At 45.3% G+C, this 16,865-nt stretch overlaps 1 protein-coding gene across 2 annotated transcripts in view; it reads right to left on the minus strand.

The window, feature by feature from the left end:
- Positions 1–16,865, minus strand: part of LLGL1 (LLGL scribble cell polarity complex component 1) — a 557,504-nt gene that overhangs the window by 85,793 nt on the left and 454,846 nt on the right. For both annotated transcript variants that reach the window (XM_069645702.1, XM_069645701.1), the window contains exons 13-16: positions 15,138–15,242; positions 5,896–6,188; positions 4,143–4,296; positions 2,973–3,126 (exon numbers count right to left, since the gene is read on the minus strand). In XM_069645702.1, coding sequence (XP_069501803.1) covers positions 2,973–3,126; positions 4,143–4,296; positions 5,896–6,188; positions 15,138–15,242 — 706 coding nt within the window. The remainder of the gene's footprint in view (positions 1–2,972; positions 3,127–4,142; positions 4,297–5,895; positions 6,189–15,137; positions 15,243–16,865) is intronic.

Genomic DNA, 16,865 nt, shown 5'->3' on the forward strand with positions numbered 1-16,865 from the left:
AGCTTTGAGCCCTGAACAAAGGAGTTGAGGTCCACTCTCAATTGAAGAAAAAGGCACTACCCAAGCCAAGACGCACTGAAAATGGCACAAGGTAATTACAACCCAAGCCCCACAGTAACTTGAAAAGAAGAAATCGTTTCCTTCTAGGTGCATTGTTGCAGACCCCAATTCCTGCTGTTTGGTCATGGTGATGAAAAAAGTGGGGGACCTCTGGCAGGCATCTGCAGCAGCACTCGGGAGAAGGGATCGGCAGCAATGGATTCAGCTCACTCCAGCGGCTCTTTGTGGTTTTGGCGCCTTTTTCTTAGCACCAAGAAAGAAACTAATGTCGCTGGTTGGATTCGCTCCGATTATTCGGTCCTGATCTTTGGTGAGGGGACTTTTGGTGAAGAATTCCTGCCTCTCGCGGTCCACACGGATGCCTGCAAAGTTTTAGCCGGATTTAATCTTTGGAAGATGATGCACTCTATATGGTCCAGTAACCCGGTATTGCGATTCTGCAGCTCAGGAAAAGTCTCAGCAAGTCGGGGGATGGTCCAAAATTAAGGTCTTGAGACTAGTTGGTCCCACCAGCCTAAGGGAGGAAGTAGTCCTTGGTAGGTCTTCCCTGTCTATGTGAAAAGAGGGTCAGCACAGCTGCAAGGCTTCACCAGTGCTTTTGCGGTCCTGGAAGGTGCTGCTGGCATCTCTGCTCATCCTGTGCTTCGGATTCCTTGCTCCAGTGGTCAACTGTCTGTAGTTGAAAAATCGTGGCATTTTATGCTGGATCCAGTCATTCACACACTCTCTAAGCTGTCAATCACCTGGGGTTGGGGGTCCTCCAGGACAGCCAGCCGCCCAGTTGTTTTCAGCCAGGCATACCTACGGACAAAGGACAATGAAGTTTCGGGCTCCGCCCTCACTTCCTGCCTTCTGAGACACACTGGAACCAGGGCAGGCTTCAGGGCTGAAGCTGGTCAAAGGCAAAACTCACAAAGGACTCAAATCTATTCTAAAAGGATAGAAGAAAAGCCCAAAATGAAGGGACGATCGTCAACTGCTGAACAAAGAAGACTGGCCATTTTGGAAAAATGGTCACCCATGGGTGCTGTACTGAAGCGGAGAAATCAGCCGGCTAGTGACCTGCACAAAGGGTAGTAAAAAGTAACCACTGCCACCAGCCATTTAAAGTTGTAACAAAAAGTAACATGAGGAGTGGGAGAAGGAGTTACAATGTAACCCCCCAGCAACCCGGCTTTGAGGGCTCACAAGTGTGTGCTGGAACCACAAAGGAAAAAAGGTATGAAAACTGATCTTAATATTCTTGGGAACTGTATATTTCTCACAAGAAAATGTATTTAAACATAAAGAGAGGTCCAAAGGAGTTTTCAGTGACACTGTTCATAGGGTGTTGGATGTCTCAAAGCAAAAAGCAGATGCCTGTATTAAACGTATGGAGTTTACCAGACTCCAGAAAACAGTAGAAAAATGTAAATCCCAGTTGGAAAAAAGTTCCACTCACTCAGGAGATTAGAATCAAAACAGGTCTGAGTCCAACAAAGGTGCTGGGGGTCTCAGGTTAAAGGGAATTAGCACAGAAACAGAAAATTCTCCCAAGCAGCTGATAATCGAAGAAAAACCTTTTAACAAGGAGTACCTATATCTTAACAGTTATGTTTAACCCTTGTGGCGGACGGAAAAGGTCTTTAGGTACAGAGTACTACCAGATCAGTGGTAACATCTGCGACACAAAACGCAGACACTAGAGTGCTCGGACTTCATATCAACTGGGAACGCAGTCTTACAGGTAAAGATAATCACCTCAATAAGCTGCAAGTGTCACCTGCATTTTTGAAAACATTTCAATACCATCAGGGCTAGTGAGTTACCCAGCCCTCCCCCTTCCCAAATGAGGAAGGGAGATGGCTACTTTCAGAAAGCATCTTCGGCCTCACTGGCTTTGAGGAGATGGGCTCACAAGTATGCAAGTCCCAGTTGCAGACACCATGTGAAAGACATACAAACCCCATGAAGTCACCACTCCTTCCATTGCTGCTGAAAGAAAATGCTCAAAGTTTTCTTTGAGTGAGAAAAATACATTTAAGGCATGCCACAGTTCTTTTGCTAATAAAAGGGGCCTGGAGAGAAAAAAAAAAAAAAAAAAGGTCCTTCCAAGCCGTTTACGCAACTTTTCTTTTTAGACTCACAACTACAGGGGCTTCCCAAAAACCAGAATCAACACAGATTGGCTGGGGACAAGAAAGGGCACACGCCATGCAAATACCTCTCACAAAATACTCTAAATGTGTAGGACGTGAGGCACTACAGAAGTGGGTCCATTACCAGTATGGCATCTAGTTCCCTTTACAAGCTGTAGGATTCCAAGACAATTCGAGCCCAATTACACAAATTAATTGGAAGTGGGGGGGGAGGGGCGTAGAGAGAAAAAAGTTCTAAAGCTTCACTGACACAAAGGAAAATTCAATTCCCATGTGTGGAGCAAAACGGCCAGAAACAGAGGTTTGTCAAATTCTGTCCTAAAGCTCCACTGAGAGCAGGCAAAGGAGGGAATATATATAAGGGGCCTATTCATGTAGAACAAGACTGAATTTCACTAGAGCAGCGGCCATTGATAACTGAAGGGCCAGATGGTTTTCCAGTGCAGCATGCTGCACAGGGGGGCCGGAGAAGCTCCAGACACTCGGCAACCAAAGCCTGAAAAGTTTTTTTTTTGTGACTAATCCAGGACACTGTTGCTAACGAGGGAATTCCTTGTTGTGGGAATCTTGACATCCCTGTTAAACTAGAATAGAAATTGAAAAAGGTTTTAGCTACCGAGAAGCCTGTGCATGATGGACCATTCTGATCTCTGCAGTATGAGGCCTACCTTTACAGGATGCTGTAGCTGGTCTCTGGATACACAGGAACCTCAAATACATTACTAGCAAACATTCACGTTTTTATGGACAGGGCCATATTGGAGCACCTCTTACCATCCCGCAGAAAAGAGTCAGCAAAGTACAAGCAGCGCACCACACCAGACAGTGAATCATCAGCCGACCGTGGCTCAATTCTTCTCTGCACTGGAGTCATCTCGAGGTCGTGTGGGCTGGCCTGCTCGGCGAGCTGCGCGTTGGCTTCCTGTAACTGAAGGACAGTTGTGGGCCCATGAGTACATACAATAGTTTTCCATACTGCCAAGGCCATGAAGGGAGCGAGTGATCTGCGAGTTAGGGCATGATGGCCACGGGTGGTAATGAACAGTCAATCCATGCAGGTAATATTCCACATAGAAGATGGCGTTTACCACGATTCATTTTAAAAAAGATGGCGGGATGAGATTCAAACGAGGAAGGAAGGCGTGCAGGCAGAGGGAGATGAAGAATGAAGAGATAGAATAATAATACAGAAAGACATTTTATAGAAGACAGACAAGTAGAAGATGTAGGGAAGGAGAAGATGTAGGGAAGGAGGGAGGTGGTGTACTGAATTAGTATTGCGGTAGGCAGCGTCATGCTCTGTTAATGCAAAGCGTTCTGTTGGCACCATGTTCAGTGAGAAGCTGGCATGTACCACAGAGGTGCACGAGATCAGAATAGCCAATATAAAGATCACGTGGCTAGAGCTCCAGATAGGATTTCTGAGGTGGAAGTACTTTACGCTTTATTGTTTGATGTTTTAATAAAGCGTTAAATCCCCTGCACTCAGGGGTCATTTAGAGTGCCTCAACATTGGTGTTTTGTGGTTAGAACATATGCTGAAAATGCTTTTTTTAAAAAAACATTCTCTCTACCACTTAATTTCAAGCATTGATGTACATTACTTAAGCCACCTTGAAGGGGCTACCTACACTCGAGTAGTGTTCAGACAGCAGAGACCTGTCTGGTAGGTGTTAGACTGCGCCTTAGCTATGCTGCTCTGCAGCTTGGCTTTGATCTTCACTTTGTGCCAGCCCATTATATAAAAGAGTAGTATAAAGTATTCGGATTTAACGATGTGGCCAAATTAATCCGCAACTTGAAAGCCAAAATCATCCCTGGTCTGCTGCGTAAGCAAGCCCCATGTTGCATTTACATGAACACGATTCTCCCTCTGCAATAGTGCTGTGCCGTTTGCGGTTTCAACAAGAATGTCGGCTGGCACCCCTCCTAGATTGTAATTACCTTGCTAGAGGGGCTACTGGGGGTTGGCCTCTTCTTCCCAGAAACTCTGCTCTTCCGGATTCGACGAAACGACTGTCTCAAAGACTTCTTGAGGGACTTCACCCGTGACAGTGGCCCCTCCATTGCCATGGAGTCATTCGGGTGTAGCGTGCACCTATGGAAAAGAAAGGAAGCCATTAGCTCACCCAGAGTGGCTCACTGCTAGCTTCTGGGCGCCTAATAGTAGAGCTATTGCGCTAGACCTATACATGCAAGTCTTACCCTTCGTTTGCAAGCACTTGAATAAACACCAGTTTTGAAGGAAAATCTAAAACGAACAGGGTTATAGGAAAAGATGACTATCTGTTGGCTATAAGTAGACAGCAAGTCTGCCAACAGTGGCCCAGAGGGGTCGCATATTAAAAGACATTAACATTTTGTATCAGATTGAATCAAACTATGCATGAATTACATTGCTCTCAGGGGACGACAAAGGTAGACTGACAACCAAGATTTAAACCTGCAACCAGTAGAGCTCAATGAGCACAGCAACGGCTTATTTTGTGAAGCAATTTCTCTGGGCAAACATGCTTAACAAGCAAGCCATAACAACATGCGAGACATTTTGAAAGCACAAACGCAGAAGCAAAATTAGCTGCTCTGATCTCAGCGTTTAAAAATGTCCCTAAACATGAGTGGCCGTCAAGACAGCATTTGTGAGAGGGGCGATTATCAATTAGAAGGTAGTGAAAATTCCAATCAGACAATCTGCAGATCAGAAAACCTCTTGAAAGAACTGGCTAAGAACGACCGATAAAAGCAGCACTCCAACATGAAGGACCACATTACCTTCTCCATTCTTAACCAGCTTTAGCCACTATAAAATGCAGTTCGACTATTCGCTATGAAAAGTCAATATTAGCTGTACTGTTAATGGATGGTAGGGACCACTAGAATATTCGTTTGCCTGGACCAAGCCTGGCAGCAGTTGGAGCATCATCTCGACACAAGTCTATGTGATCCAGACATACACTTTGCCTTTTGGTATTTTAACAGTCTGCCAGAAGCAGAGCGTTTAACCCATGTTCAAGCAGAATAGATCACTCACTCAACATGTTAAGAATAACACCCTCAAATACAGAGCCAAGGATAACTATTTCACATGCAGAACTAACCTTTCGGGATAGGTAAATTGTTTCTGGAACATTAATAAGCTCACCTTTGAAGACTTTTGCAGTGTAGTCATCGCATTGTGGTCACTTTTCAAAAAAGCACTAGACTTTGTGCATCTCAGGTTGACAAAACTAATGAAAGGCATTCCAATAAACTAAACCAATTTCCAATAACGCCTCCTTCACAAGCCACTTCAACTATGCACCTTTTGTACTGAGAAACCACAGAACAGGGATACGACTAATGGATGATAAAGTGGATACATATTTAGCACAACAGAACTGCAGAGAGATGTAAACAAGAAATCCTGAATTTTGGAATGAAATGTTTTCAGTAGCACCGCAGCACAACTCCAAGCTTTTAGCGATTGTTCACCACCTAAATTCTAAAAAAAAAAAAAACTACCTACAGATGACCCAACTAACAGATGCATATTTTATTTTGCAAAACAGCAACCTTCTGATTTATAAATACTTTGACGCATTTTCATTTGCAAACATGTTTTAAATTGGACATGAAGAGGTTGATCATGAACTTCCACTGAAAAGGGGGCACCCCATCCCTAACCCCCACTCCCTTTACTGTAAGGCCAAGTAGTCACCTGGCAAGTACTGCGTTCCGCCGCTGGTAATCAAAAACCCCAAAGCCATGACTTGTCCCAAAAGCCACCAGATTCCACTCCGAGTGCAGTGTGACTGCCGTTACAGTTGCAGGGGGCATGCACTGCACCAAAATAGAAGGCTGGAAACCAGGGGCAAAGATGACGGATCCATTCTTTGGCATTAACCGGTCATGCCCTTTCCACGTGAAGCCCTCGCGGTCCTGCAAGAGGTCAACTGTGGCAACGTTCATCATGTGGTCTGACTTTTCATCGCTCAGCTCCATGACCAACACCTAGATCAACACAAATGAAAGTAAAGGGACAAGCGTTATGCCGAGAGCTCATGGAAATAGACTGTCTAAACATGGGAACACCCGAAAGTGGCTAAAGTTCACGACTACCTCCCAAAAACTAGACTCACCAGGGTTTAAATTAAGTCTTCGAGCAGCAAGTGATGCCCTCATTACCACTGGGTGCTGCAGTTCCAATGTCCCCAGCCCCCTACCCTGGCGCCCCACCCACACACCCACCTGGTGTTGAAGTTCCCCAGGCTAGTACATGACCTTGTAGGGACTTTCCAGGCCTGGGGAGGGACAGGGAGTAGGCAGGGTCTTGTGGTGCAGCCGTTTTAAGGAGCTGGCCATGTTTGGTGGCTGCGCACAGTGGACCTGAATGTGCACACCAAGGCCTGATTCGCAGAAGCCTTTTATAATGGGCAATCCCATTGGAAAATGTTCTGGGAATTGGGCCCCAAGAGTGGTGCGTGAACAGTGATGTGGCTGCAGCCATCAGCTTGTCCATGGGCACATGTAGAGGTAACATGGAATGCCATGCGTAAAATGCTAGGGATATACAAATGTGTCCCCATTACGCTGCAATGCAAGGTGATGTGTGTAATGTTAAAAATACAAGTAATCTAAGGGAAATAAAGTTTCCCAGTACCAATAGTTTGAAGGAGTAGTCGGTTTCCCCATAACAAATGAGCAAAAGGTAAGTGAAGCAGGAAAATGGGGTTCTATAGGAAGGAAGCTATGGAGGGAAAGTTGCAGGGGGTGTTGGGGGGGGGGGGGGGGGGGGGAGTATTTCCTAACTCGCTCACTCACCCCCCAGACCAGGTATCTCATCCACTCCTGGATGGGTTTCCAGTTTTTCAATTATACATCCTGGCCAGTGCATCAGCATTGCTATATTGAGCACTTGACCTATGCTCAAAACATATGGAGCACCCGAGTAATTTAGGATTCTCTCCTTTCATGACCATTAGCCACTAAGGGCTTATGGTCAGTCTGCACAGTGAAGTGAGTACCAAAGAACAGCTTACCCAAGGGCCCACACAATGGAAAGATACTCATTTTCCACAGTCACCCACAGCTTCAGCTGGCGACTAATAAAACATAGGATGTTTCCTGCCTTTGTCATTTAACTGACTGGGGGACTGCACCTATCCCAGTCTCAGAGGCATCTGTCTGCACTATACAAATTCTGTGGTTATCCGGTGCCTGAGAACAAGGGCCTAACAAAGGGAATCCTTTAGCACTTGGACTGGGAGTTTGAGAAAGCCTTCCAAGAGACTTTCGTAGGTTTCTTTGGAGAAGTGAGGGCAGACAGAAGCAGCTATGGTACCATAGTCCACTGTAAAATTCCTGTAATACCCAGTGAGGCCTAGAAACATGCTCACATGGGGCTGGGGGAGTGCCTAGTCTTGTACAACTTGTACTTTGCTGGCTAGAGGATGAATTTGACTCCCACCACCCTCATGCCCAATGCACAATTCGACAGTAGAGGACCCATACAGACTGATGAGGCCTGCGACCCGACATCTCGCCATTCTTTCTTGGCCCAGCGATTTATTTTTCAAATGAAAAAGCGCAGCCTGTGTTGCATCACACCCGTCCCCTCCCTCTGTAGCCTCACAGCCCCTTGCACCTCCATCCACACGCCCTCCAAAATCCCAATTGGCTCCCTTTCCCCAGGAAGTGTTCTTGACTAAGAGTCCCAGGGCAGCCGGCAAAGGGTGACATCCCAGTTTACCATGGGCACCCCAGCCCTGCCAGGTCACGCCCACACAGTATGCAGCTACACCCAGGTAGGAGACTGTGCCACTGCTCTACTGCTGCATTTTATTTATTTTTTTTAAAATCACACTCTTTTGCTCCACCCCACACACAGGGCTTCTGGTTGCTTTTGCATTTTTGAATCTTGCTCTTTCGTTCCATCACACTGCATTTTCTGTCCACAGTGCTACCCAAGTGTATTTGCTACTGTTTTCTACTGCTGTGTGCACTTCTGAATAAGTGTACTGTGGGTTTCACTTACCTTGGTCTGCTTGTGAATTCCAAACACAGTGTAAGAAGTTATTGCTTACCTGAAATCTGTGTACGACTGATTTGAAAAGCAACTATAATAGTGTATTACAACATTAGGTCTTACTCATCTGGCATAACTGAGGGTTATCCTGAATGTAGTTATAGGTTCATACTGTTCCAAGAATTGGCATTCCGCTGTTCAGAAAAGTGTCCTGGTAACAGGGTTGGTTTACTAAGTGATTTCTTAACTGAGTCACTGCATGACTTACAGGGTCTACTACCCTTGAATAACTTGAAGTAATCTGAAAGTAACCTGTGGTTTTTACTCCCCCTGAATAGGTGTGTTCTATTTCAAATGTGCATGATTAAGTCTGACTTGCCTAGAACTACCGTTAGTTATTCTGAACAAGGTCTATGCTTTGGTCTGTGTACCTTAAGCATGGTGTTGTGTTTTTATATTGTGTTTATGATTCTATGAAAAGATTTACCTTGGACTACTTGTATTTATACTAAACCTTTTTTTATAATACTCCTGGGTCCAAGTTTCTTTTGAACCATTTGCATGCTACAGGTTCTTTGTACTTTCCTACGGCCCTCTCTTCTTCGTAAGATGAGCATGGCTGCTCTGTCTATGCTACCAAATACTCAGGTGGTACAGCCTTATACGAGGAGTGGAGCTTTGTACTAACTCAGTTTTCTGGGTTTGTGAAGCCCTTAATTGTACTTCAGAAACACTGTTCTAAAAACGTTCTCAACACTCCCTTCATTACAGCCATCACCGCTTCATCCCTCTCCAGCCACCCACAATATCCTCATCCCCCTCCACCAGGAATCTCCCCTCTGCCCCCTAGCTCACTCTCAGAATGTACACCTCCCTAACTCAAACTAATCGGTGGCCTAAAGTGCATTCTGGTCAATGCCAAATATGTGGCTCAAAATAACATCATTTACGACCTTCTCTCATTGAAAGGCCCAGAGATATGACCGAAACCTGGTTCTCCCGAGTCTTCCAGCCCATTGCACATGAAGCCTTTCCTCCAGGCTACAATTGTATTGTGCATAACAGGACCAGCAGGGTAGGAGGGCATTGGCAATTTCCACAAACACTTCCTCGCTATCTCGTACTCGGCGTAACAAGCCTCCAACTCAGACTTCGAAACTCTCCTGGTAAAATTTCAGCTCATTCCCTTGCACACTCACAGCTTCCTGCTCATATATAGACCCCTGGGATACAATAGATGCTTTGCAGAATCCCTTCGTGACTGCTTAGCAGCCATAATGCTCTACCACCCCAACATCACAATACTAGCGGACTTCAATATCTGCTTCGACATCCCACATACTAGAACACGATCCCTACTGGACAACCTGGAATTCCTACATCCAGTACTATTCTGTGGTCGTACAATCTGCAGGTGCCTGGTCATTTACAAGTCACTAAGAATGTTTGGTGGATATTTAGATAGTGTAGGTAAAACTGGTTAAATGGAAAATGAAAAGGCTTAATGAATTTGTGTGGGAGCAGGTGGTGTTCCCAAGTCAAGATGGTGGTAGAGCAGCTGGCCACTGATTGGAGGTTCCATGTTAAAGTTGAACCAACCACAATTCTAAACTACCTTTCATCATTGACTCCAGGCAGAGAGGTCCTGTTTTGTCTCTGACTTTGGCATGTCAGTCAGGAACAGTGCTACTTTAAGTTTGCCAGGAGAAGCAGGTTTGAGAGTCATTGTGGGACAGAAGACGTGTGGTGAGAGCACAGCGTACATTACATTAAGAATTGAAGCACGAAAAGCAAATAGTTCAAGCAAGACAAAACAGTTATTAATTCCTGCAATCGTTTTATACCGCTTGTTAAGTTTTAAAAGTAGCAACGATCGACCGCTTTATTTAAAGTAAATTTTTCCTCCCATGAACTGCAAATCCTTTTAAAGGAACAGCCCACTTCAGGTGCACGCTGTGACACTAGTTTCTTTTCCAATGAGAAAAGAACCCTGAGCACACGCACAGAGACATTAATCTCTACTCATTTGTGGAACTAACTACTGAGAACGAGCGCTGCAAGGGCGCTGACTAAGGAAGTTGTATATTCCCTTTACACAGATGCAGTGAATGTTTTCCAGTTCAGAACGAGGTTTGAATCTCTTGAATGTTATGTAGCCTGATGCTTGGTTTAAACTGAATGCTCCAAATCTCCTGAGAGTGTTTCAGCATAACGCAACAGAAAACTCTTTTTGTGAACCAACTTGCAAGTCAAACCACAGGAGAGCAGTGTCACTCAAAGTATTTCATTGTTGGCAGACTGTCTTTTGAAGAATAGTCCCGGTTTGATGAAGTGCTGACAATTAGTTAGAATTAGTTAGGGAAAGATAGTGTAGTTCAGGTTATTTAATTTAGTTTCCCTGTTAACTTTCTTTGTTTTTTTAAAAGAAAAGGTTAGTTCATGTTCTCAATGCTTCCTTATGGGGAAAAACTGAGGTGGTTAGTATGTACTAATGAATTAAAAGGAAAGTCAAAAAGAAAGGAACAAAAGAGTCCTTACAAAATAGATACACTGTAATTACTTCCTCTAAGCTTAAGCAGAGTAAAACGCAGGTAAGAGGAAACAAACTAGATGTTTGATTTTATGGAAAATTATGATTTGAATTTATCATGAGTTTCTTCACATTTTCTGCATTTTTCCACTTGAATATTCTGAAGCAGGGATGTCTGTTTTTTTATTTTATCCACTTCCCCTTTCCCTTTGGGGCGTCCTGGGATCAACAGTTTGAATTCCAGTTGTTTAAGAGATGTTTTAGTGGGTCTGCGGGGTTAAGCAGCTCCTGCGGATTCAGCAGGAATAGGACCTCACAGTACGTCGCACCCTTGACACAGTCTTAGTTCATCAGACCTAATCACTGTACTGCTACCCCACCCACTCAGCGCGATTCTTAAATCTTATGACGGATCATCCCTGCCCTCTGGCAGCCCCAGGGACACCTGCCCACTCAACTGTTGAAGTAAAAAGTAACTCATGACCTTGCAGATTCCCTACTGGCTTCCCGGACCTTCACACCCCACACCCCTCCATTCCAGTCAGATCTCCATCTCCTACTTTGATCTCTGGCTCTCTAAAGTACTACGCCCACTCCGATCCTTCTCTAGTAGACTAGGCATCTCCCCCAAATGGTTCACCTCCACTCTTAAGTCTTAAATCTCAGAACGACATCCTTGAATGCAGATGGTGTGCAGACCCTTTAACATCAAACAGATTAGCATACAGTTCCCAGCTCAAGGCTTACCGGGCAGAAATACATAAGGCCAAAATAAACATTACTGGAATAGAATCACCAATGTGCCTAAACCCTCAAGGGAACTCCACAAGCTCATCACCAAATTATATGCACACCCAAACCCTCTGCAACTTCCTCTCAGACCACTTCCACACCATTTCCCTAGAAAGAAATAACATGGTCTCAAAAATAGCAGCACTCATCCCTCCCCCCCCTCTACAAAGACATCAGTACCACTTGCCTCCCTCCCACTCTTCCCATCCTGAATCTCAAGCTATTAACCAGCTACGTCTCGGGATCCCCTGGAGACTCTGCTCTTCTAAAAGAAATCCTGACATGTGCCGGCGATCCGGCAATAGCCATCGTCATCACATCTCATTTCCATCACTTTCCCAGCACCATATTTCAAAACAACCAACATCAAACCCTTGCTCAAAAAGTCCACACTCGACCCTAACCAAGCAAGTGGCATACTTGCAACTATATTTTAATTTTTTATATAAAAATGGCTTAGAAACTGCTATAATTATGCAGACTACACCCAAATAGTTTTCAAATCCTTACGGACCCTTCCGAGACCTCCCCTGAGCTCACCACAAACCTCTCAGAAAACGAGCACTGGATGACTGTCAACCAGCTCGTACTCCACCCAGGAAAAACAGATCATGCTCTACGGGTAGACCTCCCTCTTGCCCCAACCCACCCAGTGGCCACTCTCCCTCCCCCCACCATCTCCAACACAGTAGAAAACCTCAGAGGGGTTATGGATGCTGACCTGACCCTATCACAGAACATCAGCTCCGTGACAACAACCTGCTACATAAACATGCACATCCTCCACCCAACGTGACCTTCCCTCACAGAGTCTCTGCAGTCATGGCCATTATCATTTTGCGCTCAGACTATGCTAACGCACTATACCTGGGAGCCACTGCAACACAACTAACAAAACTCAAAGGGGTGCAAAACAGTCTCAAGTATCCTTCTAGCACTAAAGAACACATCTCTTCAGTCCTCTGCGTCCTTCACTGGCCTCTGATCGGGCGACAATCCACCTTCAGGCCAATGCGGATCACCCACCAAGCACAACACAGGACCATAAAATATCTTAAACATGCACTTGCATGATACTAACAAACCTCTGATCAGGCACAGAACTTCGTCATTTCATTGACAAAAACCAACAAGAATAAGAGGCTCTGCTTTTTCAAGCACCCATCATATGGAACTCGATCCCTTTAACAACCCATTGCATAGATCACCTCGCCTTCTGGAAGGTGCTCAAAACCGGACTCTTCCCTTTTACAGCCTGACAATCTCAGCCCATCTCCTGGATGATTTATTACTCAACCTTATGGGAATGCCACAGCACCTGAGGCGTCAACTTGGAGGGTGTGGGGGGATTGGAAAAACATTTCCACCCCCATTGAATGCATCCCAGTCAAGCCTTCATGATTAGCTCTTCAAGATCTTTTTCAACCTTAGTCTTCAATGGTTCGTCAAGCACGCCCTCCCAACGAAACAATTGTGTCTGCAAGGGCATGGCCCACTCACCTGCACACCTCTCAAACACTACTCTATTACACATCCAAAGATGCATCAACTCATCCAACAGCATACAGCTCAGACCCCCGCAAAATTCGGACCAGCCGCCTACATATGATCCTTCCGACCATCCCACTACCCTGACAATTTGTCACAGTACTCATTCCCTCACCCGACAATGGCTCGTTGCTAGGAACCAAGCCACTCCCTACTGACCTTCGTTCTGGCTAAAAAGGCACATGCATTTTAGAACTCTTTTCACCCCTTACATTTCTGACTACAGCCTTCCAAAAGGCGTTCAACCCCACAGCGCTTCGAGGTCATACCAAGTAGGCGTCATACCAGTGCTATATCACAACCTAACAATACACACCATGCTGAAAACCAAACTATTCACATGAGCATGATGTATTACAACAAGACTAAATATGCCTAAATTCTAGCATGAAGTTAATCATGACAGGTCTTGTTGTCAGTGTCTGGGTTGCATGTTAGGTTATTAAGTCTACAGTGTCAGGCTCCTTAACAGTTTTGCCATGCTTCAATGCCTTAAGGCTCATGTTGGCAGAGGCGGTGTTCGATCACCTGAAATGTTAAGAAGCCAGCCGGTATTGTTCATGTTGGCTTTGCACATCTCAAATTCATAGAAGTGTCTTTTATAAAAGGAGGACTACAACATTCCTGAATTCATGGAGTATAATGAATAAAGGAGCTCATGGTTAATGCCTCTGCTTCCAATTAAGTCAGGTAATATGGGAAAGGATATTTGCTTTTCTGAACAAACACTGCCTCTCCGAAAAAAAGGCCCAGTGGAATAGAAATGAAGCATCAAGCTTGGACATTTTGGATTAATTTCAATATCTTCAGTTACCTCAACTCTACTAAAGAGTACTACAGGTTTATGCACTGTAAAGGAAATTTGACAAACTAAACATGGCCAACTCTCTTCAATTTTCACAAAAGGAAACTGCATCATTTGTATTAGAAGGCTTCAAGCCCTGTGTTCAGGGTGTGGGTGTTGCCTTCCTAAACTTCAGCAAATAGGCATTCCTTAACCTTGCCATGGGTGCCTAGAGGCATCTGTGGGCGAGCAGTGAAGACCATCTCTTAACCATATCCGGTTAATCCCCCCACAGCCAGCTGTTTGAGGAGGCACCACGACTATGTGGAACTCTGTCTCCCACAGGGCACAACAAGTATTCACATCCCAGTTGATAGTTCCATGGGGAAAGTCAGGTAACCCATTTAAGGGGCGGGGTGCGAGGGACAATGGGTCAAGAGGATTAGGAGCTTATGTTGGTCCAAATTCTTGCCCTGTGATTGGAATACCTGTTCTTTACATTTGTAAGTGGTCGGAGGGTGGGAGTAGGTGGGGTGGGGGTAGATATTTGGATTCTTTCAACCAGAAGATCTACATTTCAACATCAGATTGGACAGGAAGGCACAGGTCAATCACGCTACCCTATTACAGCACGGATAGGATCTGTTACTGTTTCTAAATGCAGTCCCAATCCTCGGAAAGCAGGGCAGGTCATTGTTAAAAAGTAAACTTGTTGAAACAGCAGGTGAGGGTGCATATTCCTTTATTCAGTTCTTCAAGTATAACAGTTCCAAAAATAGTGAAGGCCAGGAGCTTAGAGAATTAAGTTAAGCAGGGGTTATTGAGCAAACTGGCTCCCACCACCCAGGCTAAATCATTCTAGCTACCTGAGCTGGAACACACAAATGAACAAAGGTAACCATTCCAAGCATCCAAGGAGCATTCTCTCAGTGACATCAGGGAATGTTGCTATCAGACACAGCTAAAGGATATAACTGTAGTTTACACGCTAGTCCATGTATGTGTGCTGTAATGATTTAGCCAAGTTTGAGCCAGCTTTACATAGAATACTGCTGGGATTGCCACATTGACTTGGTTAAGGGTTGTGCCATTAAACCTAGGTTAAATCGTGTTTGCACAGAAATTTGCAAAAGACAGCTCCAGATTGGAGAATCCCCCTCCCAAGCGCCCCTCTCTCCCCCCCCCGACATTCTTTGCATACTAGCTGTGCAAGCCAGAATATGGAAATAATTACAACTTTCATCAATACGTGGACATCACTGGTGCAGCTAATGTACCCACCTGCCCTGCTGTTCCAGCCACCACCATCTTTCCACTGTACTTGCAGAGGGCGAGTTTCTGGATTCCCAGCCTGGGGTCATCGCTGTATGGGTCAAAGCAGCCAACCTGCGGCCCATAGAAATGAAAGGGTCAAAGAACAAATAAAGCAAATCGTTGACACAAAAGTTACATGTGGTACTGCTTTCCTGAACACACATTCCCTAAACCCCACACTAAGTTGCTGTAAGACTCAATAGACTGACTGGCTCACCTGATGGGGTGGGAGGAGTTTAAGAGCCTAGTGACTGCATAAGGCTAGGAGAGAGCATGACAGTCCACTTGCTTGAATACCGGTACAGTGGAGGTGGGCAGTCCGTTGTTGGCTTTTCTTTAGAGGACGGTTCCCAGGAATGACGGTTTCCTAGGTACATATATGCCTGCCTGGGATTCACCAACTTTCACTACAGGTCAGTTACTCCATGTATATATGGAGTATATTTCTAGAAAAACCTGAAAATAAGTTCTGACAATTAAAAAGCTTGTCGGATATTCTTCAGTGCAAACAATGATTTAAATCTTGGAAGGATTTTAAGTATTCAGTTCACAATTGAACAGTAACAAGCCCATTATTAAGGGGGGGGCTTTTCAGTTAGAGGAAACTACTCTTACTTCAGGGTGGCAGCGTCCTGCAGCCTAGAGTGGCTATACTGGTCATCCTAACTTTACTGGGCAAGTGCCACTGGATAAACAGGCAGCCACGATTCCACAATTAGAATACAAATGTGCTTCAGAAATGCTAGTTGTACATGCTGCCCAAGCGACAAGAGTTAAGCAAACATTCCCAACACCACATTAGACTAGAATAGTTGATAAAAACCCTCCTTCCCCCCTTAACGAGTTAGTGCTTCAAGTCCTCTCAGAAGGAAAGAGACCGAGGTAAGGGAGTCCGAAGGTCAGAGTCCAGAGTCCCCCCCCCCCCACTTGTTAAAACTAGGCCTTAAAACACGCTGCTGGAGTCTGCTACCCACCCAGAAATTGGGGTACGGCGCATGGACTGCCAAGCTGCACATCTAATGCCTGCAGCCTCCACACAAGCTCATGTTTGTGCCAATGATGTGCCGATGTCACAGCTTGGGTTCTAAAGGGGTACTGCAACTGCATGTGCCAAAACATGAGGCTGAACAGAGAGTGCTGTGTTTTTCCTCTGTCAATATTAAGGGCAATATAACTTAATGATTTCCCAGCAGATGTAGAAGGAGGTCAAGTATATTTATGTCGAGCGAGCCAAAGTGAAGACGTAATAGTTTCTCTTTCAGCTGGACTCTGGCAGGCCCTCAGCATGGGCTGCCATTTAAAATGCCTCCTTCCCGTCGCTGGTTTAATATCTCCACTTGGGAGCGAGGAGGAGGCAGAATGGGGACAAGCAAGAGACCGAAACACGAAGATGTGGGAAGCAGGGCAATTATGAGGGACTTCAGCAATATTAGGGTATTTAGTGAGCATGATCTAGCTTCAGGAAGCCGCAAAGCGCTTTACAAGTCCTAGGGGGAAGTACACAGCGAGGGAAGCAGATCGCAAGGGATCAATGCAAGGGAGCAGGGAGCCAGCAAAGTGGGAGAGTACAGCTGTGCGGTGTCTAAAGCCAAGCCCTAGGGTTGCCGGTGCAGGCTTCAGTTTTGCACATCTGCAATCTATCTTGGGCCGAGCCAGTGTTAAGGCATCCACTGGAGCGGGGATGTTTGGCGGCCC

The sequence above is a fragment of the Ambystoma mexicanum genome, chromosome 2p (assembly GCF_040938575.1).
Source record: "Ambystoma mexicanum isolate Mex_15411 chromosome 2p, UKY_AmexF1_1, whole genome shotgun sequence".
In the NCBI taxonomy this organism is placed as follows: domain Eukaryota; kingdom Metazoa; phylum Chordata; class Amphibia; order Caudata; family Ambystomatidae; genus Ambystoma; species Ambystoma mexicanum.